The following is a 24153-nucleotide window of genomic DNA, read 5'->3' on the forward strand; positions in this document are numbered from 1 at the left end:
CAACTGCACACTCGGATCTGACATTGCATAATGTGCTGGCAAATCTGGATCTTTGTAGTTTGTTAGGAGTAATCAGTAGAACAAACAACATATAAACTGATCTGCAATTACATTATGCTACAGCATATCATGATCTTTGTTGTCTGCAGTTTGACTCAACTTATAAGTGAGTATATATGGTAATAAGGGAACTGTTACTATTAGTAATATTGGTATTGTTTTTACTCTTCAGATGCTGATGGCAACAAGTCCCATACAACATAGTGTGCAATATAAACGGTGGCACTGAGGCGCTCCCCTCAACAATAGTAGTTACAAGTAACAAGTTAGAAAAAGGTCATTGGAAGTGCCACAGCTTTCCAGTTCCATAATCAGTTGGATGTTTCTGCCCTGTGGATGCATAATCAATTTTACTATGTTAAATGCTTAATCTGATGTAACAATATTCCTTAATATTTTATCAAATTTAGCAATCAATTCTTTTACATTTAATTTGGAAGATGCAGGACATTTTTAATTCTGTATGATTTACAGTTAGATATGTGATACAGAGATCTCAAATGTGCAAAATCATTGATAGGAAAAGAAATTGGTACAATATGTATATAAGGATAATTACAGTAGTATTGTCCAAATGCAGATACTGTTTAACACGCTTGAGCATGAATCAGTTAGGGGCATTAAAAAGAACTTGGATGCTGTCCATGGTTGCATTTGGACATCACATCAGTGAAATTGGTTCTGCATAGAACCTGAGCATGTAATCTGGTTGTTTACATTTTTTTTATACTGAAAATAGGCAAGATTTATTACTGTTTTGTGGGATTATCTCTCTTTGTTTTGTAATAAGTAAATATTTATACAATTCATGTTAGAACTGTTGGATTATATTCCATTTGTTTTTTTAATTAGGGCAATCCAAGCTACTAGAAAGCAAGGTTTTTGAAAAAGGTAATTTTACCATCCTTTTATGCTTGCAAAGGAGGCTTAAGTTTGAATAGCCATTACGGATGTACCTTTTGAGAGCAGATTTCTGTTCATCTTCCCACAATATTTATCAGTTTGAGGGTAATTTTTGTACATATATTGTGAATAGACCTAAATTCTAAAACTTGAAACCCCTCCAGTGTAATCGTATTCACTGTACAGAAAATACCACATTTATTTTGCACAAGTTTAAAATCTTTAACACTATATTGTAGCTGTGTAGTTCATTATAAGACGTATGTTAGTAATGTTATTTTTTGCCGTGTGAAAAATGAAATTTGTTTTTACATTTGATTAAATCAGAGGAAACAGTTTGTAAAGATTTATTTCCAGTGATGTTTTTGAATATTTCAATCTAACTGCAACATTTGGCTGTTAAGATAATACTGTTCTGTGATTTATGTATGAGACCTTCACTTTTACATGTACTGTATATACTTGTAAGTCATGTTAAAATGCAGACTGCACACAACCAGAACTGCCATCACTTCATACACTGGCAGATCTGGGTCTGTGTAGTTAGGAGTAATCAGTAGAACAAACAACATAGAACAGCATATCAGGGTCTATGTTGTTTTCTGTTGGGTTCACCTTGCAATCAAGTATATCTTAGTCACTGTGAGAAAATGTAATGGGGGAATTTTAGCATCATTTGTGAATAATTTTTTTAGAGAATTAGGTTATGTAGATGAATTGTTTTTTAAAATATGATTATGAATGTTTTTTAAACAAATAATATTGTGTAATAAACAGGCTGAATTTAAGTAAAACATTTTGCATGCTGATATAACTGAGCTATTCCCATGACAAATATCTGATCATCGTTCATGTCCAGATATTTGTTGATCCTGCTCAGGCAGAAGTTCAATATCACAATTATAATGTTATCTGTACAACCATCCACACCCTAGATTAATGTTGGTGTTAAAGTTTTTTTTGTTTTCATTTATGTATGTCTTTCTAAGCTAAACAGAAAGCAGGCTAGACAAAAAAAGAGTTGTCATTATTATCCAAAACCATTTAATAATACATTTACCTAAATAAAACAACTTCTGCAAGAAAGGTCAGTTTTTAAAATTAACTGTTTTTATCAGGAAATGTGTAATGTCTTTTTTAAATGTGAAATGTCTTTTTTTAAAAGTCTTATGGATGCTAGTTTCTGCAGATTCTTTTTTATATGACAAAGACTTAGAGTCAAATGGCTCCATTTATAAGGTTACATCTAGTTGTAAATATCCAGATGGGAATGTATTTGTCATACAGTCTGTGAAAATCCATTTTGTTTATGGTTCACATATTTTCTTTTAATGCAGTGCTGTATATATGTATTGCCTTTTTACTGTCCTTGGTGCTATAATAAGTTTGACTTATTTTATCTCAAGTCACTCACAAATTACATAGAGATTTACAATAGCTGGTGACATAGAGAAAGTAGTTCACAAAGTATACTCCTAATTTGCATTCATTTTATATATGACCAAATTTTGGAAACGGTATTTCACACTTAAAGAGTAAAAAACTACCTGATTCTTTTAAAGGTCAGTTCATATTTTTATGCTCTGCACAGGTTGATTTGAAGCACATCAAAGGTAAAGGAACTTTTAAAATAATTCTGGTCAAACAATTTCCACTGGTAGGGCATTGTAAAATGAGTGTCGGATATGCCTGTAAGCTTATTAGAACCCAGCTTGATGAAATTAGCAGAGTTCTAATGTAATGATGTTTAAAGTTCGTGTCAGTCCATTCAGCATTTCATGCCTGGCAGATAACTGGACTTTGACCAAATTTATTATGCAGTTTTATACTGCTGATGCCTTGAAATGGTTATTTTCCAGCATTCTCTGACATCATTTGAGGATATTGCCTGCCCCCATAACTTTCATTTCTGCCTCTTACCTTTGCCAGTAATCACTGGACTTGGACAGTCTTGTCTCTCCAGTGATGAAACTTTGAGCAAGTGTTTAGAAGAGTTATGGTCCCTGATTACCCACTTTACTAACTTTATTTCCCAGCACCTCTAAGGTCCTGCAGAGCAGTGTTCAGTGAGTGGGACAGTTTGTGATGCATCAATTACTAATAGCTCTTGTAAATAATCGTTCAGTATTTAAATCATGGAATTATAGATACATGTTTTCCCAAATGCTCCATGCTATGTTTGGGTTTCATGAAGCTAATGTTTATCATGAATTGTTAGATCATAGTGATGATGATCTTAACTCTAGTAGTTTTGTTTTCCTGCACCTGACATTCTTTCCTCCACTATTGTCTTTTGATGGTACAATTATGTTTACAGATGCAACCTGTTATCTTCAGGGATGATTTTGTTAAATTGAGAAATAATCCATGAAAATTTGGCCATAGTTGTGAAGACTGCCCAGAAATGAAAATAAACAATTGCAGACCCTTAAAAGAAAAATGCTCTTACTTATAATCAAATGAATCACAAGTGCATGACAATATCATGTAATCAAAATGAATCACAAGTACATGACAATCTCGTGTAATCAAATAGAATCACATGTACATGTTAATATCATGCTGCTCTTTTTTCCATTATACTGTCCTGCTTCTTAAAACATGCACTTCGGTAGGATAAAGGCCATAAATTTTCTACCCTTTGTAAACATCTCTATCTACTAAATTGAGTTTTATGTGTGTTCAAACTGTAACAGAAAAACTTAACAAAAGTTGTTGCACATTATTTTGCAAAGATCTGCATATCTGATGCACCTTTTTATATGTACAGCATGCAAATTCTAATATCTCATAAAACATTTTCTTATTCACTGCTAATATTTACATGTATCCTTCAATGAGTAAGTTCAACAAGGCTTTATGGGTCGAAGAAAAATTTCTTCACAAGTCACTTGGCTACCATAAGTATAACCCATGTTCTCTGTACATGAGGTTGATCAAGTCCCATTTGAATCTTGTGTTGAAGAAATATCAAAATAGATTTGAGACAGTAAGGCATCTATACTTAATGTTCAGTAAGAGGTCTTTCTACGTTTTAATTAGCAGTTTCTGCTTCATTATACACTTTTCCACCAAATGCTATAGTGTTCTTTTTCTTTCTTCACCTGCCTCTTCAAATGATCTTAGATGTTTTGCTAACCATGTCCACAAATTTATTTTTGAGGACACTGTCTACTTTGCAACTTTTGCTATCAGCTACATGAGAAAGAAAACGTATTGTTGATGTATCAAGTGAGACTCCACCTCTTTTCCCACTAAATGTTTAGCACTGCGCTTTAAATATAACATACATTTTTTTAAACATCAGTGTCTATTTTGTGGCAGTTATAATTACAGCTCAGAGTCGAGGTCAAATAACATTTTTAACTGCTACAGCACTGTCATACTGAACTGCATGACAACTCTGTTGATTCTAGGTCAAAATCATAGGCCTTACCCACCACTGCCTCCTTTGATTCACTGATTTCATGATCTACATATACAACCCCAAAAATTGGAGAAACCTTCCCTCAATAGAAGATTCTCATCTCTGTATCAAGAAGGGGGGGAGTCTTTGCTTGAATTGTATATATGTATATTAGTACTTGCATATTGATAAGGTGCACTTTTTAAATAAATTGAGTTGTATACACTTTTTTTTAAACTTGTATATTACTTAGCCAAAAATGTACAAGGTATCTAAGCCACTACATCAGATGTCATAGTTCCTTCAAGTGAATATTATGAATTCAAAAAGCTGAGGTTGAAAAAAATGGCACTAAATGATGAACAGCAATACTTGCAGCGTGGTTTGCTTTTGACTAATTTGTTATGGTGGCAGTAGTATTCAGTTTAAAGCAGTAAGTCTCAAATGTTGCTCATGCTAAATCTTTATTCCAAATAGTAATAAACTAGTATATGTTATAAAGTGGTTGCATAGGTAAGTTTGTAATTAAAGTAATGAATTAACTGTACATTTTTCTTCAGGGTGAAAACAGGATTTCAGTGATCATATTTTGGTATATTTATATTATAAATATGTTTTCAAGATAATGTCAAAATCCTGAATTGCTTTTTTGGATTGGATCCCTCCAAATGCCTATGGCATTGTCTACCCTCTTTACATAGAATAGATAGCTAATAATGCACATTGTAAATTTTAGCTTTAGATTACATGTATTTAGAGTGATACTGGTACAGTAAAACCTGTCATATGTGACCTTCTGTGCGCAGCTGTCATTTACAGCCACAATTGTCCTGCTTGGATTCATTTTAGAAATCAGATATAGCAATCTAATCTTGTTTGTACAAAATAAAAGTTTTTTCATTACCAGCTTGACCATATGAGCCAATTATTCAGCTTATTAGGGTTTACAGTACTGTTGCAGATTTACAGTGGATGTAACCTTTCGTCCATTGTTAAACTGTTGGCACAACTAACCAAATATTATTTTTGGCTGTTTTTAAAATTTCAAATGCATATCTATGAATGTTGTTCTTTTCAAAGATTTCACTTTACAGGAATTTGTCAAACTAAGCTGAGGCCATGCAACCTATGGGAGATGGTGTAATACATTATATAAATAAAAATATTCTGCCATCTGAAGTGCAAAGAAAACCATCTTAAAATAGACTGACCACATGTACATTAGATATGCACAATATAATATCTTTTAGTTAAACTAAGCAAACTTTTTAGGGTATTTTGCCTTGTGGCTTAATAATTATTATTTTTTTGCAATGCAAGTAAAGTGTATTGCATAATGACATAACAGGGCATATGATCTGGCCCAGTCTATGAAATGAACTGACACTCCTGCAAAGGAGTCCTGCATGCCAACCCCTGAACTAATAAACCATCTCAAAATCCTTGAGAAACACCCATTATCGTTTGAAATCTGAAATTGCAGATTCTTCCTAATTTAAAAGTCATCCTGTTCTCACTCAAGAAATCATAGCTTTTTTTATTTACCAATAATTTTGTGGTCCATACTGCAGTAAATAGGACTCGGAGTCAACACTATTGGTCTTGTACCTCCCTGGGTTGGCTCAGAGCTGTTGGATATAAGACTTATCCAATAGCATCCTTGAAAGGTGGCTGCACTGTCTATAGTGTAGCAAAAAGAAAGAATACCATTAGTACTCCATATAGATTCAGTACTCTAACTGATGTCAGAGGCACAATAAAAGTGCAATATAAAAATTACTTGAAAAGCTGGGTTTATAGAAATATATGAGGTCCATTACACAACGTGTATCACAACATCATAAGCATGTCAACATTTAATTGAGCATTGATTTGCAAAGTTGTATTACACATTTGTCACCTGTGCTGTTTGTGAAATTGAATGATGGTAATATATATTATGATTTACATTTTGAAGTGATCTCATGGATTTCTCAACAGTGTAGGTCAGTGACTGACCTCATTCTAAACACTTCCGTATGATAATTCTGAAATGGCCTTTACTTCATTACTATGAAATTTTTCCAAAACATACAATAGTTTAGAGAATTCTTATTATGCTGCACAAAGATTATCAATTTTGTCTATTTTAGCCATAGTTTAATATCTGAATCACGAAATCTCCCTGATGATTAGGAAGTATCATATGTATATAAAAAGGAAATATTATAGTTCAGCATTATTTGTGTATGTACATATGTACTATTGGATTTAATGGAATGTCAGCACATTACTGGTTATTTGGTAACAGTTAAAAGCTAAGTTCAACAAATATTGAGATAAAGAACTGTCAAAAATTAACCCAACTTGATGAAGCTTTCCGAATAAATCATAGCATAGTACTGTAAGACAAAAAGTAGAGATTTTTAAAATTCTGTAAAATGTATATGAAATAAAAGATATATAAAAATTTGTTCTGGTGGTACATCATAAAGTTTCTAAACAGAGTTCACATTAAAATGTTTACCTCGCAGAGTGGAAATGGACACACTCAGATATTCATTTGTGAGATTAACTACAAGTGATGTGTAAAATCAACAATAAGTTTAATAATCCAAGAAATTTTAATAGTAAAAAAAAGAAACTATTATTTCCCTGGAGAGGACTTACCTTTGGTTGGATCATTAAAGTAGGACATTGATGCAGAGTTACATGTATTAAACATTGTGAAAATTCATCTTTATATTTTAATAAATATTTTGTGATTATTTATATTCATTAATATTTTTTACTTTGTGATTCTGATTGGTCCAAGTAAGACCATGAAGTTATTGTGCGGTATCCTCTTTATTGATTGACTGTGATAGTGGGAAATTTTTTTGTTTTCAATGAATATTTTTGGCCACCATTTTTCGATTCGACACTTGCAAGGGAATTGGGGGAAAATGGTCTCGTCTATTTCAATATGCACAATTTACCCCCACAGGGGTTTGTTATGTCATGTATAACATATGACAATGAAAAATGGCTAAAACAGCCATGACAAGAACAAGAAGTAAAACTACAGGTAATGGTCAGTTGATAGCAGGGTGGGGGTGGAAGGGTTATATATCTGTAGAATGGAATCCCCCCCCCCCCCATATAAAAGCATGGTTTAAATGTGAACTTACAGAAGTATTAAAAAAAAAAACGATTTCTGTTCACAAAATAATGTAGACATAAAGCAGTCTCCCCAACTTACAGAACTTTATGCAACCACTTCATATTTATGCTTTAAATATGCGATGCAAGTCCAACTCGAAAAGAGGTTTGTTTACGTTTTCTGTACAATCTAATGTTCCAAACCAAATACTGGAAATACCTGGTCACAAACATATTACAGTAAATGTGAGTATTTCTGAATCCAGTAACCATCTTTTCCCAAAAATATCGCAACAATGCAATGTTAAGTTTTGATGTGAAATTTCAAGGTAAACACTTGCACTGTTGTATAGGCCAACTCAAACCAATACTGTGCACTGTATCAAACAATGTGACATCATATGCTCAAGACATTTTGTGTTGAAAAATGTTCTGTTTATTTTGATGGACACTTATTCTTTAGTAAAAATGTATAATTTGCTTTTACTATTTTAACTTTTGCTTGGACTATTTTTTATGCACAACAAATGAAAGGTACAGCGTCTGTCAGAATGAACAAAATTATTCACTATTCTAAATAGCTTCTACTGAAATAAAAACTTTGATAAAAAGAATCTCAAATAGGTATTGATTTAATCTTAAATTTATGAAACTCACTTAATGACCAGATTTTGCTCTCCAAAAATGGACATTATTCAACTCGTTTCATAACTTCAGTATTAAATCAGACAATCTCTGCCTAGATCATATAAAGTATATCTATAAGCAATAGTAGTTGCACAAAAACTATTGGTACAAAATTTATGAACAGACTTTAAATTCCATCAATAATGCACATAGATATCCCTTTTTGCATTGTATCACAATCCACATAGCTGTCCCTTTTAATGCATCTTGTGTGCAGTAACTACAATAGCATATTTTTCTAGTTGTTAGGGTATTACAGTATATTAATCACTATAAATATGCAAAACTTTTATCTCTTCTTTAAAAGTAATTATATTTAGACTTGAAGGTCACCGGCCATACTCCAACATTTTCGTTTTAACATCAGATTTGCATTACATGTTTAAAAGTAGTTATACTCGCACAAAAAAAAAAAAAAAAATTATCAAGTGTAAACAAGAAATAATAATTCCTCGAAATAGAAGTATACAACTCTTACTTCCACTTACGATTTCCCACCTATAGAGGACACCAACCGGAAATGATGTACATTTATCCCTACAAGACGAAGAACATGCTTCTTGTTGTCGAAAAATAAAACACTATAAACCAGTGATTCTCAAACTGTGTGCCACAGCACACTAATGTGCTGTGAGAGATTTGCAGGTGTGCCGTGGGAGTTTTAAAAAATATTTAAAATTGCTAGTGTTTTGAAACCTTGAACCTATCAAAAATTAAATGGTAAATCAATGTCGCAAAATTGAATATAATAACATATATAAAAACGCAATCTCTGTCAGTCTGTCATTCATTGGTTCCTTTCATAACGCGAATATGAATATGGATGGCTGATCAATCCATTCGGAAACAATGAAACTAAAAATCTTACAACCGAAGAAGAAGAACAGCTCATTGATTTAAAAACACAATATATTTTTTCAGTCAACATTTCCCGAAAAGAGTCTGGGTGAGTTTTGGATCTCAATCAAGAAGTCATATCCTGCAATCAGTTCAAAAGTAAAAGTAATTCTGCCATTTGTGTCTTCATGGTTTTGAGAGTTTGGATTTTCAGCATTGACTGAAATCAAATAAAAAAAAGAGAAAGAGACTTCTTAAAATCAACAATGAAATGCGTGCTTGTTTGTCGACTTTGGAGCCTCGCTTCAATCTGATTTGCTCTCGAAAGCAGGCACATCCTTCACATTAAATTTAAAATTAAATATATATGTAAAAATAAATAAGTTATTCACCACAAAAATTGTTAAATCTTTTCAGGTGTGCCGTGAAAATTTTTAGATCTTTTTGGTGCCCCGCAAGACAAAAAAGTTTGAGAAACACTGCTATAAACTATGGATAGGAAATATTTACATGAAACTAATGAAAACTATTTGACTATTTAGCCATATATCGGTATGTGTGCACAATGCACAAGATTGTGTCTCTTACAAAACTGTTCCATTGTTTCAATTTATCTTGAAAATTCCAGTTAATACAGGTTAAAAGAATCAATGCTGGCTTCCCTGTTGGCAGGTTTTATATAAAACAAAAGAAAGAATTTGGCACACTTATAAAATCCAAAGGAACCAAACTTGACTTCCTTTTGTTGGCCAACTTCATAAGAAAAAATCGTCACACTAAAAAGATACCAAAGTCTGTTTCTAGGGTTGATTTGCTTTGTAATAAAATAACCTATGTATTTGATATCCTGGCGGAAAGTTTAAACAATGAGTTTATTGCTCCATGCCAGTTGTGTTTATCACCCGGGCTTCTATTTGTTTGCCATATGTAATCATAATTGATGTTTGCATGGCAAATAGTATACACAATAATGACTTGCTTTAATAATACTTTTGTAACTTATGCTACCAAAAAGATCATCATTTGCACTCACATTGAATGTATTTTAAAATAATGATTTTTTTATTTACAAGATACCATCTTATAGTTAACCTGGATACAATACAATCTGGGTCAGTTTGCAATGAGTAACTTATCGTGCGTAAATGGCAGGTGCCTTCAAGCAATCCGGTGATATTTTCGTCTCATTTGCAGTTTTGTTTTTTGACATAAGTGATACACACTACACTAAGGTTGCATATGCAAGCCGGCATCCACTACATATATGGAGTTCGTGGATATATATTTTTAAAAATAATTTTCGCATGATGAAAGGGTAATTTCTTTCATTTTATTTTCAAACAAGTGTATATCAATTTCTTTTGTACGGGGGGGGGGGGCACAAATTCAACACAAAGTTATTTCCTAATTTGTACAGAATAATGGAACAAATATGATTGACGATATTGACCAGTAATGACAAGCTTTCAATTTACATGCGCGCACACTAAGACAACTTGAAAAATAAAAACAATAAAATTAACTGGTAAGAGCTTCTTATTGCAGCAACTAAATACAGAGTTGGGCCGAATTGTTTTTGGCCAAATTCACTACAATCCAGCATAAATGATACAACTTTCCCATCCCTCCCCTATTCGATCCCACAGATTGAATCCACTTTTTTTCTGGTAAACATGGTCTTTTGGAAAAAAGAAATTACCCTTTTCCCCATCATCACTCTTTTGGTTACACAGTGCACCATATTTGCTTTACAAAAGCACGATCATATATCACATAGACATTTACGTGGGGAGATTAAACACTTGAATGGCTAGGTTGAGTAGAAGGGATAGATGTACATCATATCTGGTTTTGGCATGTGGAAAATACCGATTGTTTACGTAGATTGCCGAATAACTTTTTCATTAAAAAAAGTGGAGTTTTAAGTCTAATTAAACATTTTTATGGTGTGCATATATAACCAATGGGTTTTGTTTATAACTATAATATCACACATTTGTACAATATAGGTGGCCAGTGACCTTTAAGAGAGTGAAAAGTATTTGGATTTATCATTTCACCATAATTTTACAATAATGAAAAAAAATAAATACCTGGTATCTAAGTCTATAAATCATTGAAAAACAATTCTTCAGTGTAAACTGTTTTGATTTGTATTCATGGGTGCAACTCAATTACTTAATATTTTTTATTCATGGCTCTAATTATTATTATTAGTAGTAGTAGTAGTATAGACTATTCACACAATATGGGATTTCATGTTTCATGTCCAGTTTTTAATTTAAAATGGTGATCAAAATGATACAGATTCTGTCATAACTTTTTAATAAAACATCAAAACTCTCCTGGGCAATATATTTACTTTAATGATTATCAGAAATATATCTAACAAACTGTATAAATGCGGTCAAGAAAATCTTCCCAGTGGTTAAGAAGAAATCAACATTAAAATGGAGTGGAAGTACAGAAAAACAAGCATTCATCAAAGATACTACTGACTTATAAGTTGTTCTAATTAGTTTTTTATTATTCCTGGAAACAGGTGTTTCAGTCGACATCAAGGATTCACCTTAACTACTAGAAACAAGTCAGCAGTTACCAGAGTGGTAGTAATCAGCATCTAAGATACAAATACTAGTGAAGATTACCAGGAAAATTTTAAGTGCATGAAAAAAAATCAGTAGTTTCCCACCATACTTACCCTTCTTGGTGCACACCAAAAATTAAAAACAGTGTAGACCTAGACTGGCTGATGAATCATGTATGGACAGACTAAGTCATATGTAGAACAAATTAGAGGTCCAAACTGTTGAATGATGTACAGATTATCTAAATTATATGTAGAACAAATTGTATTTACCTGTATTGACTGGCAAATGATATTCAGACATATCCAAGTCATATATTGGACAAATAGCATAGATTTTGACTGGCTATTGAATAATGTACAGACCAATCTAGCTCATATGAACAAACTGTAAATGCCTGAATTGACTGTTGAATGATATACAAACCGATCTAGGTCATGCGTAGAATGAACGGCTCAGACTTAGACTGGCTGTTGAATGATGTAGACAAATCTGGGTCATACATAGTACAAACAGCATAGACTTTGACTGGCTGTTGAATAATGCACAGGCATATCTAGGTCATCTAGAACCATGTAGACTGTTCTGTGAATTAAGACATTATGATAACATGTGACTGACGTGTTGTACTGTTTGCAGTTGCATCTATTATGCACAAGAAAATAGCAAATGTTGACAGGAAATTTCATAAAATAAGGTCTTTAATGTATGTAGATTTTCTCGGTTTCTGAGTCAGAAGGGTCTTTTTCAGATTTCTTTTCAAATCTGAGGAAAAGTAATCAGATTTGTTTTGATACTTCAAGTACACTAACTTATTTTGTTTCCCTGCTACAGATATATCCTGTGCATATTTTTCCAGAAGATGGTATTTCATGTTAAAATTAGTTTTTAATAGGTACCACTGTTGAACCTAATTAACAAGAAAACTTGGACCATGTCTTTAAAAAAAAATTAAAGGATGGTTGCTAGCCCCTAATTTGTGCAGCTTTTTCCCAATAACATGATCACTCATGTGCAAAAATGTCAATATTGAGAACTTCGTAGAAATCAGTGATTACATTGGTCACATCTATGAAGCTTTAAATGGTCTCCAGTAGCCACTGCAATAATTAGTGTGCAGAAAAAAAATTATAAGGTGATCTTGAAAACATTATATTAGTCACTTTGTCACTGGGTGGGTGGGTAGGGGCATGGTTGCAGTTTTTTTATCATTTTTAATTTTACTCTTTGAAATTTTCACTTTTAATTGGTACTACATACACAAACCTGCATACATGTTTTGTTCTGAGTCAGCAGAATGAGTCTGATATGGTGTAGGCATATGTTGAGGCCATATCAAATGAGTTCTTTCCCTCAACCCAGTACAAAAGAAAAATGCAGTTTTGTTTTTATTACATACCCACTTTTTTACACTTTAAAAAATATTTTTAGCTTTACTGTATGAATGAAATTCAAAATAAGCTGAGATTTATAAATGTTCGATTCATTGCATCAAAAAAATATCTATGCACGGACATCAGAGACTGAATATAATTAGCTTGAATCTGGTTGTGTAATACAGATAGAACAACTGTACTGAATGCCAAATCAACACGGATGAATTTATAATGTCATGGGCTAAGCACAAATACTTAATCCATGTTAGTAAAGCATAAAATGCATGTTACAGCGATCTCTAGTTTTAGGGTGAAATACTAAGAGATGAATCAAATTATCAAGTTTCATAAACTGCAAGAAAGTGATCAATTTTTGTGATGATGGTGTAGTATTCATCAAGATAAATCCCCTCAGAAAGTTTTGTGATGATGGTGTAGTATTCATCAAGATAAATCCCCATACCAATTTTTGTGATGATGGTGTAGTATTCATCAAGATAAATCCTCTCACCAATTTTTGTGATGATGGTATAGTATTCATCAGGATAAATCCCCTCACCAAGTTTTGTGATGATGGTGTAGTATTCATCAAGATAAATCCCCATACCAATTTTTGTGATGATGGTGTAGTATTCATCAAGATAAATCCCCTCACCAATTTTTGTGATGATGGTGTAGTATTCATCAAGATAAATTCCCTTACCAAGTTTTGTGATGATGGTGTAGTATTCATCAAGATAAATCCCCTCAACAATTTTTGTGATGATGGTATAGTATTCATCAAGATAAATCCCCTCACCAATTTTTGTGATGATGGTGTAGTATTCATCAAGATAAATCCCCATACCAATTTTTGTGATGATGGTGTAGTATTCATCAAGATAAATCCCCATACCAATTTTTGTGATGATGGTGTAGTATTCATCAAGATAAATCCCCTCACCAAGTTTTGTGATGATAGTGTAGTATTCATCAAGATAAATCCCCTTACCAAGTTTTGTGATTCTAGGTAGAACAGTTCCTACACAGTGGGGACAAACTATTTGGTAATATGTTATAGTTACACAAAACTCGAGCCACTAAAATGTGAAATGTACTCCACAATGACCATCTTTTGATTTAAGAGTAGTACCAATTGACATGCATGCAATTAACTCATTTGACGATTCTAGCATGAACAGAGCTTGAGAAATAAACTTTAGAAACAAGTCAACCAAAGTTGGTGAAGTATAAAATATAGGTCATCATGACCTTTTGCCATGAAGGTGTACTACTTGACAAAACACATCCACTCCCCAAGTTTCATGAATCTAGGTATAACTGAATATATACAAGATACAGAAGCCTGTCTGATCAGGAGCTAAACAATATCCAAAGCCAGCAAAATTTGAACTGTTAAAGTGCAAATCATTTGTCCTATGTGGTATGTATTGTGTAAATCAAGAAACAATATAGTTTGATTAATTTAGCATACACAGCACTTGGGAAAGAAAAAAAATTAAGTCAAGAGATCTACTTTTGCAACAAGTATGTAATGCTCATCAGATGCATTCCAATGCATGTTTAATTATCCCAGGTATAACAGTATGTATATAGTTTCCCCTCAAAAAAGCCTGAACAAAATTCTTAACTAAGAATGTACATCTAATGCATGGGATAATCAGCCGCAAGAGGCATGTCATCGTTGGTCCGCTTTGTAATCTTGAAAGGCCAAATGTATAAAAATTTCAATTACAATAACCATAAAATATTTTCTTCCCAAACCTTTACATGCAGCCATAGCAAAGAGATTATCATATATTTAATGAATTTTGCATTGTGACCTCTGAAGGTACTGGTTTTCAGGATGGGCTTTGGAATATGCAATAAAAACTTTTTTTGTATGAAGATTTACAATGGAAAGCCAATGCTCTAGCTATTTGTAGTATTAGTACCATCTTCATCTCAATTTTGTTGTCATTGTTGTTAAGTGGTAATACTGGTGACTGGTTGTATTCTTGTTCATGTTCTATTTGCAGATTTTAATTAATTTCAATAATTTTAATCCAGTAATATCACCAAATATTGTCAAAATTCAAGCCTCTTTTCCACCCCACCCACCTCTCTCTCTCTATATATATATGACTGAAAAACTGTTAAAGCTATGTTAAAAATCCAAGACACAGACACATATATATTATAAGAAGAATATTATGTTACTTAGAGGCTCTATTTAATTAAGGTCTCCCAAGTCTAACTTGTTAAAGGTAAGTTACCAGTGATAACTACAAAATATATAAAAGTACACCAGTCATGCAGACATACATGGATTTTGTGTCTTTATTTTCTCCAAATGAAATGTAAGACAACATATTCAAACTTTTAGAATAAGTCGCAGCTGAACTGTGTACAAAATTTACACAAATAAAAGCAAAGGTCACTTAGGAAAAATGTGGGTGAATAAGTACTTTCAAGAATATTAATTTAAATATTGCCAGCAGATTCATTACAAATATACCAAGAAATGCATAGTTAACAACATAAAAGCACATGTAACTCGAGTAGCTGACATGTCTGTAAGTCAACTGAACAAAAATTCCATGCATTATATTTACATTTTCAACTTTGAAACATTAACTGAATCATAAGCATGAATAAATACAGTAGACCACTAACACAATTATAGTCAAACACTACAAAAAATATGATTGTTGCTGAGCTATACTTGCTACAAGATGGATAATCTGCATGTGACATTAACAAATGAAACAACAAAGTATAATAGTAAAAGTGCTAATGTTGGTTTTAGGTAAATAATCTTTCTTTTCTTTTCTCTCACTCTCCAGCATCTGATAGCTCCCCCATAATCATTCTGATGCATTTATTTCTTCCCTGCGGTTGGGACTCTCCCAGGAAAAGTCAGATATCTGCTTCATTTAAGGAGTTATAACACTTGGTAAGTGCTAAGTATGGCACCTACCAGTATGTACTGGCCACATTGTAACAATTAAATACCCCTCCAGGTTGAATTAACAGTGCTAAAAAAGGGTGATAGTCCAACACCACTCTAATTTTATGCCCGTTACATGTAGCATGTATAAACAGTAAACGGTCGTAACTGGAGCTGATGTAAAACTATCCCCTGGGCAGTTTAAATAGCATCAAAGACAAAGAGGTCAGGTATAGACACCATTTCACATATTACTTGTCTGACAATAGATAATGAGATGTGTTTGATGGCTGTAGTGGGTGAGCCCATTGTGTTAACTTGCAAAGGTAGGATAAAGAAGTGGAACAACCCACAGGTTTCAAAGGGAGCTTAAAGAACCTAAAAAATGCCTAAGATTTCACTTTAACCTAAAAAAACCTTAATAAAGCCTAAAATTTGTATAAGAAACCATATAAATTAAAAGAAAACCTTAAAAGTCTTCAACTTGAATCAGCACTGAAAAGGTAAATTAAATTTTTAATATGAAAAATTCAGCACTGCACGATAATAAAAAAAACATAAACTGCACCAGAAATCAACTACAGCTGTCATACGCCCGATTCTGAGTTATCAGTAACTTGCACATCCAGTTTATTCTGGCTTGCAGTAATGGCAAGCAAGACATGTTTTCAAATGAGTTGGCTGTCCAAACCGCAGTACACTCCTTGGCTGGAAAAAGATGATGTGTTTTATGCTAGATGTAAATTGTGTAAAAAATTGTTCAGTATTATGAGATTGGGTGAAAGTGGCTTACGAATACACTCAAAAGGAATAAAACATCAAGCAAACGAGAAGAGCATATCCTCCACATTAGACTTGAAGAAAGTCTTGACTGTGAGTATAAATATACATTATCTGTCTGTCTATCTATCTCTCTGTCTGAATTATAGTGTACAAAATAATTTTGCAGAAATCACACTGAATTTGAAGCCGGTCAGACTATTTACTGGAACATAGGAAAATACTGGGAGGAAAAATAAAAACATGTTAAAGGGTTTATTTGTCCAAAATACTCACTATTTTAGTATTTTCTAGGATATATATTTATTTAATTACTCTTTAGTCTTGCATAATTTTGCTTTACAATCATTATTATTGAGACTGATGTGTTTATAAGGGTACTAAAAGGGAAACAGCTGTATCATAACTGTAACAGTAAGCTTACCTCCCGTAATTTCAAAGTTACAATTTATATGTAATTATTCAAGGTCTTTACCTTTTTTATTTATGGTTGGCTCCAGTTAAATTAATAATGATAAAATTAAATTAGAAAAGTAAATAGAATTTGCATTCAAACTCTTCTGACAGGCTACACACTGCAGTACACTGAATGCGCAGAAAGTACCAGCAGTATAAAAATTATAGCATGAAAAAGGCAGAATTAAATTACAATAAAATAATATTTAATATATACTTCATGATATATAAATGTAAAACTTCAGCTGTTTCTTTTCTTTTTCTAGCGTCAGCAGCCTGATTCAGGAAAAGTAGTGTTACCACAAAATCTGAATCCTGTTCAGTAATGTTAACTACCTCAGCATCTATGCAATATCACATAGCAAAAGAAAACACATTAAAAGCAGAAATTATTTGTACTATGCTTACAATAGATAAACACTGCAGCTTTTCATCAAATTCTAGAATAACCAAAGTATTCCAGTACATGTTCCCTGATAGTGGAGTAGCCAAAACCTTCAGTCTCTCAGAAAGGAAAACATCATATTTGGCTTCATTTGGATTGGCTCCATATTTTACATCTTTTCTGGAGGATCTGACAAAAAAGTTAAGAGTTTGTTTTGCTCTTTGATGAGAGCATGAATGATGTCCTTCAAACTAAACAAATGGATTTCCATGTTCGTTTTTGGGATCGGGGCATAGTCAAGACCAGGTTTTTAACACCAAACTTTCTTATTCATTGTACTGCCTCTGATATGGTCTCAGCGTTTGAATCTGTGACAGCAAACCTGAATTTTAACAATCTAATTCAGTTATGTGTGGATGGGCCAAATGTTAATTAGGCTTTTTATAAGAAGATTGATTCTGCTCTGGCCACTGAACATGGTGTCACATTGTTAAATGCAACAAGTTGTTCACTTCACAAGGTCCATGGTGCATGCAAGACAGCAATGGATGCTGTTAATTGGAAATTATATAAAATTCTGAGATCCCTTTCCCAGCTTTTTCACGACACACCAGCAAGAGAAGATTTTGTAAATGTTACTGGTACTTCCACCTTTCCTCTACAGTTCTGCAAACACAGGTGGTTAGAGAACACCATCGTTGCTCAGAGGGCTTTAAATCTGATGGAACCTTTAAGAAAATATGTCAGTGAGGTAATGAAATCAAGTGTTTCTGACCCAAAGTCCAAGTCCTTTAAGATTGTGAAAAAAGCCCTTTTGAAGGATGAATTTTTGGCACCTAAATTGGTACTCTTTATTTCACTTTCCAAGCATGTTGAGCCCTACCTTACAGAATAACCAAACTGATGCACCGATGCTACAATTTGCTCATCATGATCTGAATGCTATTGCCATAGGCCTCCTAAAGTGGTTTGTTAGCCCAGAAAAGACTGAGGAAATCAAAACAACAAAGACATGGTTACATTTCAAGTGATTGACCCATTAAATCACGTAACCAGACACAAGGTTGCTGTTGGCTTTGCAGCAGATTCTTTGATTTATGAACTAAAAATGGCAAAAAATGTGAGTGAGATACAATTCTTAGAATTTAAAGATGCATGCAAAAGTATTCTTGTTTGTTTTGCTGACAAATTCCTCACAAAATCACTTCACTATGGTTTAGTGAAAGACATGGCATGCCTTAACCCTGCTGCCATTTTAGAAAGTAAAGCACAAGCAGAGGCTAAATTGAAGAAAATCATGCACTCATTAGTCAGCAAGAGAAAGGTCAATATCAGTTGTGATGCTGTTATTAATGAGTTTTCCGCATTTGTTGACTCTGCTATTAGCAATGGATCACTTGGATCTTTTTCAAGAAAGAAAGAACGTATTGACACTTTTCTTTATGACGGGCTTGCTCATCAGCAGCAATATTCCAACCTTTGGCAAGTTGTGAAGACCTTGCTTCTCTTGTCACATGGGCAAGGCACTGTTGAGCGGGGAGTCTCAGTAAATAAAGAAGTGGAAGAGATAAATATAGCAGAAAGAACTTTGCCAAAAGGGTCATTATTGACGCAGTTAGAGCTGCTGGTGGAATCATCAAAGTTGAAATCATCACAAGGCTGCTTTATCAGTGCCAGCAGTGTATACAGCAGGTATGAAGCGTTTCTTCAAGAAGAAAAAAAAGGAGACTGAGACAACAAATAGGAAAAGCATTGGATGAGGAAATCATGGATTTGAAAATGAAAAAATCAGCACCAGCTTATGATACAGAAACAATGAACATTTTAGCTGATGACTATGCATTAAAAGCTGAACATCAGAGGAACCTTACTTTCATCAGCACATCAAACAGCTTAAGGACTTCTATGGAGAAAAAAAAACTGGAAGAACAGTTGGAGCTGGACAAGCAGATCGATGATAAACTAGAAGCACTGAAATATGTCTGAATGTTGCGTGACACTTTGTGCAAGGTATATTGCTCTGCTTTTATGTGTATATATATATATATATATATATATATATATATATATATATATATATATATGATTTAACCTTTCAATGCTTTGTTCATTAAGTTCATTTAGATCTTACCTTACTAAGGATGTGGAACAGAAGTTCAAGTCATATTATCAAAAATAATGTAAAATTGATGAGTATGCTATTATTTGTGTGCATGAAAGTCTGAACACTGAAATTCTTTAAACCTAAAAAAAAGTTCACAAAGGCCTTAAAAAAAACCTTAAAAAAGGCCAAAAATCTTTAGATCAGAAAGTGCTACTAACCCTGAACCCATCATAAGTAAATCAAAGAGATTTTAGATTTATGTACATTGAATGAAAATGTTTAAGCCATATGTATTATATACTTGACAAGTTTGGGAACAGCAACATTTCTTTGAAGTTGGATTTTACTGCACATATAACATGCAAAGCATTATCAATTCCTTTGTCAGAATAGCATTCAAGTGTAATTTATTTTTGAAGATGATTCAGGAAGCAATTAGCTTACAACAAAGCCCAACAAAAATAAATTTAAGAACTCTTGGTTGATGGAGTTTTAATCTGTGAAGCATGCTAGTGATACTAATGACACTTGCATTACCTTCAAACCCCTTTGAACCCTATTGAATTTATATTTGAAATGCAGCTATTGCAGTGTTGTGTTAAAGGTAAATTTTGGCCATGTGGAGATTGGAGTCCAGGCTTGTGGAATTTCAGTCAGGGCTTGTGAGTTTATTTAAGTCACCAGCCCAGGACCTGTGTCTAAAACAAATTTGTTTGAGCACTTATTAATATGCATTCAAACTGGCTAACTTCTGGAAAATCCCAGTTCTAAGTATAAAGTGCTCAATAATACTTGCTTACAGAAAGGAAACTAGAACATTTCTTTTCCTTTTTCATTTACCGTTAAACTGATGTTTTCTGTAGCTGCTCACAGAAGGGAGGGGGGTCCTGCAATCGGTGTCTAGATGCAACAATGCATTAGTACAAGGAGTCAAATAAAGTCAACAACTTTCTTACCTAAATGAACAAAAGTAACTGAATACTGATAAAAACTGGAATGTCCAAATGATGGTGAATGAATGTAGCACCTTGAGGAATTTTGAAGTGTGTATTATTACACAATCCAACAGATAGGGCATTGATAGATATATGAATGTTTGTTTACATGCACTGCCAAAATTAACCTAGTCAATTCCTACTTTCATTTATAAGCTTTGTAAACTACAAACAGCTATGTTAATTAATCAAAAGAAATGTATATCATACAAACTTTCTATGATTAAAACTGAAGAATATAATCATAATTTTTTAATTTGCAGTTATCTTCAAATTAATGGTGTTAAACTGAAAAAAGCAATGACAATAAATTGGGAAAGACTGATAATGTTCAGTTTGATAGATCATTTACTGCACTAACCTTAGCTTATTTAAATACAATATACATATGTATGCTGTAAAATACACATCTCAATTTTAGACTCCTGTTGATCAAATATTCCTCACACTTTATGCTAATTCACTTAGCATACCACTCTTAGTGTATCAGCATTGATTCTGTCACTGAGTCCAATCTTTTGTTTTTAAACAACAAAATACATGTGATTTGTTAGCGAGAGCCTGTTAACTAAGACTTAAAGTAATGGCCCAAGTATAACTGACTGAGAGACAGAAGAGTAATTTCCTGATAATTTCAGTACATAGTACCAACTTCAGCTTTACTTTAAATTTCACAAAATGACTAGCTGTAAGAATTTTTTTTTAAAAAATACCTGAGAAACTTATTGTGCCAAAACCAAATTTTGTCAATTTCTTAAGTAACAGTATCAGAAAGAATATTTTGTATTTGTGGAGCACATACTTTTGTTTTATAAATTATCTTACGTAATAGTGTCTTTGTTTTGTTGAATGAATATTTTCAATTTTTCTAGTGGCTGTAGTCAGTTCAACTCAAATTAACTGTTTCATGCTTGGTTTGTCTGACAATACACAAAGTTTGTGTCCATATCTATTATCTATCTCTGTTCATGTACATCTTGTCTTCCATTCAGGTTTCCCCTGCTTGCTAATTTATGCATGACTTTTATCAACCAAGATATATTTATGAATTAAAAAAGGACCTGAAAAACTGATTTGGACATTCAGCTAGTTGTGTCAAATTTATTTATTTATTTACTTGATGCAACATGCTTTCAAAAGTACTGCAGTATAACACAAGGAATTCTAGAGAATTGTCTCCTTGTGTTATACTGCAGTACTTGTCTCCTGAAAATCCCTCATCCTGACATGTATAAAGACTGGGTAATATGGTCCAATGTAACAGAGGATTAATTCGAGGAATTATATTAAAGGACCTGGATCAAAATCAAATTCTGTTAATTGTAGTCTTCGACATGTACTTCACAAAAAGTATCGTAACTTGCCACATATACTTAGGTTTAAACTAGCATGGTGCCAATCCACATAATGATCTCACCTGAAACTAAGTAACAAATCAAACTAAAGTAAAAGTCATGATAATTCTATTTGGATGCCCTTTCAGTTTTCTTAAAATGTACTGTTAAAAAATGGACAAGCGTAACTACAGACCTTAAATGCAGCAACTTTAATTCTGTCATGTAAAGAAATTCAAATATGTACAAACAACCTAAACAAAAACAGTTGGTGAAAGTAATGCCCTGTAGACAACTGCTTACAAATGGACATCATTCTCTGCAGGTTGTGGTCGATATGACTGGTATACTGTTATCATTTTATTTAGAGTTTATCAAATGAAAAGTGTAACAAGTAATAGTCATACCTATGATGACATGCAGAAGTGCTATCAATTTGTAAGTTTTTTTTTGTTTTGGTAAAGTTTACTGTCTACTAAACTATATGTCCCAAATGTAAACTCTGCTGAACCAAAAGATGAGTCATGTATGTTGTTAGTGTCAGTAATTTATATTATTCTAATTTGGTGAGTATATTTTTTAAACAACTGAGAATATGTCCAAGCATTATCATAACAATTCAACAATTAGAAGGAATGTAACAGTTTCAGGGACTGAATGCCCTGGTCACCCTCTGAACAACACAAGCCTGCTGCCTGCCCTACTGTAAGCAGTAAAACAAGGGACATAATTCAGACTGTCAGAAACATCCAAAATTCTACAACAGCATTTTGTACTGCAAAGACCTTCATCAAAATACTGTGAATTCATTTAGTGCTGTTGGCAAAAAAATTCAGTTTTGCAAATAGTACATTTTCACTGGTACTTATATTTATGGACTAGTGAAAGAGCTCTACTTTTTCAACAGGGATCATTGTTCACTGGGGCTTTAAATCTATGGTTTGTACAGATAAAAGCTAATCCACTGAGCTAGGTTCTTACTGGAATAAATAATTTCGTTCCCACATTTATAAGTTCATCTGAATCTCCCTTTTTTTTGCCTGATTCAAATGCATTCTAAAGTCTGGGATTCAAGGCAAGCTAAAGCAGACAATATAGCACCTCTCTTATTCTCAATGCTTCAAAAAAGGAATAATCTTCTGATAATCCAGGAAATTCAATCTTCAAGCTTGGAACTAACCTCAAGACACCAGCTTGATCAATGGTACAAACATGTAAGGTAAAGGTTAGTGCTCCATCTAGATAGAAATAGAAGTGTAGCCCACCTTCTGCCCCTAATTCTCTTACATCATCGGCCTGCGCCAGGTTACTTAAGCATTTCATGCAAATTGCCCCCTTTTGTCCATTCCACTGTGCACAACTTGTATCAGGAGCACTAAAGGTTAAGCGGAATATAGTATTGAAACTAGTTGTGTTTGTTTGTTTATATGCCACAACATTTTGCCTAGGTTTCATTTCATAACAAACAAAAACTTTCCATTTCTACCATCCCTGATTGCTGATTGCAGCAAGGCAGGCAAAAGTTTTGACACAGCATTCTGATATGTTAAGCACAGTGGGCTCTGTGCTATGTGAAGAATGGCTCCTCCCATCAGGTGGGGCTTGTGGCACTATCCTTTCTCTTGTCAATTTCCTCTTGAATTCTCTGCTCAAGAGCCTTAACAAGTGCTTGTGCCAGCTGACACTGATGTCCAAGTCTCTGTGCCACAATTTCACTCCTATCGTTCTGGAAAAAAGAATTATTAAATTTTCTTTACTAATGATCAAAGAAAATGAAGCACATGCCAAAGCCAACTTTAACTAAAAACAAAAGACCAAGAAACTTTTGAGATTTCTTACCTAATTGATGATATTAGTTTAAACGCCAAATGTATTACCTGTTTGCTGAGTGCATGTTCAAATAATATATGCCAAGGTACTTTGATAACTAAAGACTTCGAAATGAAAATGACAAAATTCAAAATTCCATTAATGGGTAGCTACTCCACATTACAGGTACCTTCCCTGTGTCCCAAGTATATTTTACTAGAATAGCCCTGATTAAGAGCACAGCAGAAAGGCCCTAATGTCAGAAAAATCCACATCAAATCTGGTAAAAGCTTATCCTATGTTTTAGCTTTAATTTTGAAGTGTAGTTTAAAGCCTTATGTATTTTCACTACTCAATCAATAATTTACTCTTGGCTAAATGTCA

General features: G+C 33.2%; 2 protein-coding genes across 12 annotated transcripts in view; one reads left to right on the forward strand and one right to left on the reverse strand.

The window, feature by feature from the left end:
• LOC149802708 (maternal embryonic leucine zipper kinase-like) overlaps positions 1-4594 on the forward strand; it is a 101723-nt gene extending 97129 nt beyond the window's left edge. For all 4 annotated transcript variants that reach the window (XM_089952104.1, XM_089952103.1, XM_089952107.1 and 1 more), the window contains exon 17: positions 233-4594. In XM_089952104.1, coding sequence (XP_089808230.1) covers positions 233-239 — 7 coding nt within the window. In that variant the 3' untranslated portion in view covers positions 240-4594. The remainder of the gene's footprint in view (positions 1-232) is intronic.
• LOC149802709 (UPF0561 protein C2orf68 homolog) overlaps positions 1-24153 on the reverse strand; it is a 51995-nt gene that overhangs the window by 10918 nt on the left and 16924 nt on the right. For 3 of the 8 annotated variants that reach the window (XM_089952116.1, XM_089952113.1, XM_089952115.1), the window contains exon 4: positions 5915-6049. In XM_089952116.1, the coding sequence (XP_089808242.1) occupies positions 5915-6049 (135 nt within the window). The other 5 variants (XM_089952110.1, XM_089952114.1, XM_089952112.1 and 2 more) reach the window with 4 other exon arrangements.

The sequence above is a fragment of the Sinohyriopsis cumingii genome, chromosome 3 (assembly GCF_028554795.1).
Source record: "Sinohyriopsis cumingii isolate HCF-2022 chromosome 3, ASM2855479v2, whole genome shotgun sequence".
Lineage (NCBI taxonomy): Eukaryota > Metazoa > Mollusca > Bivalvia > Unionida > Unionidae > Sinohyriopsis > Sinohyriopsis cumingii.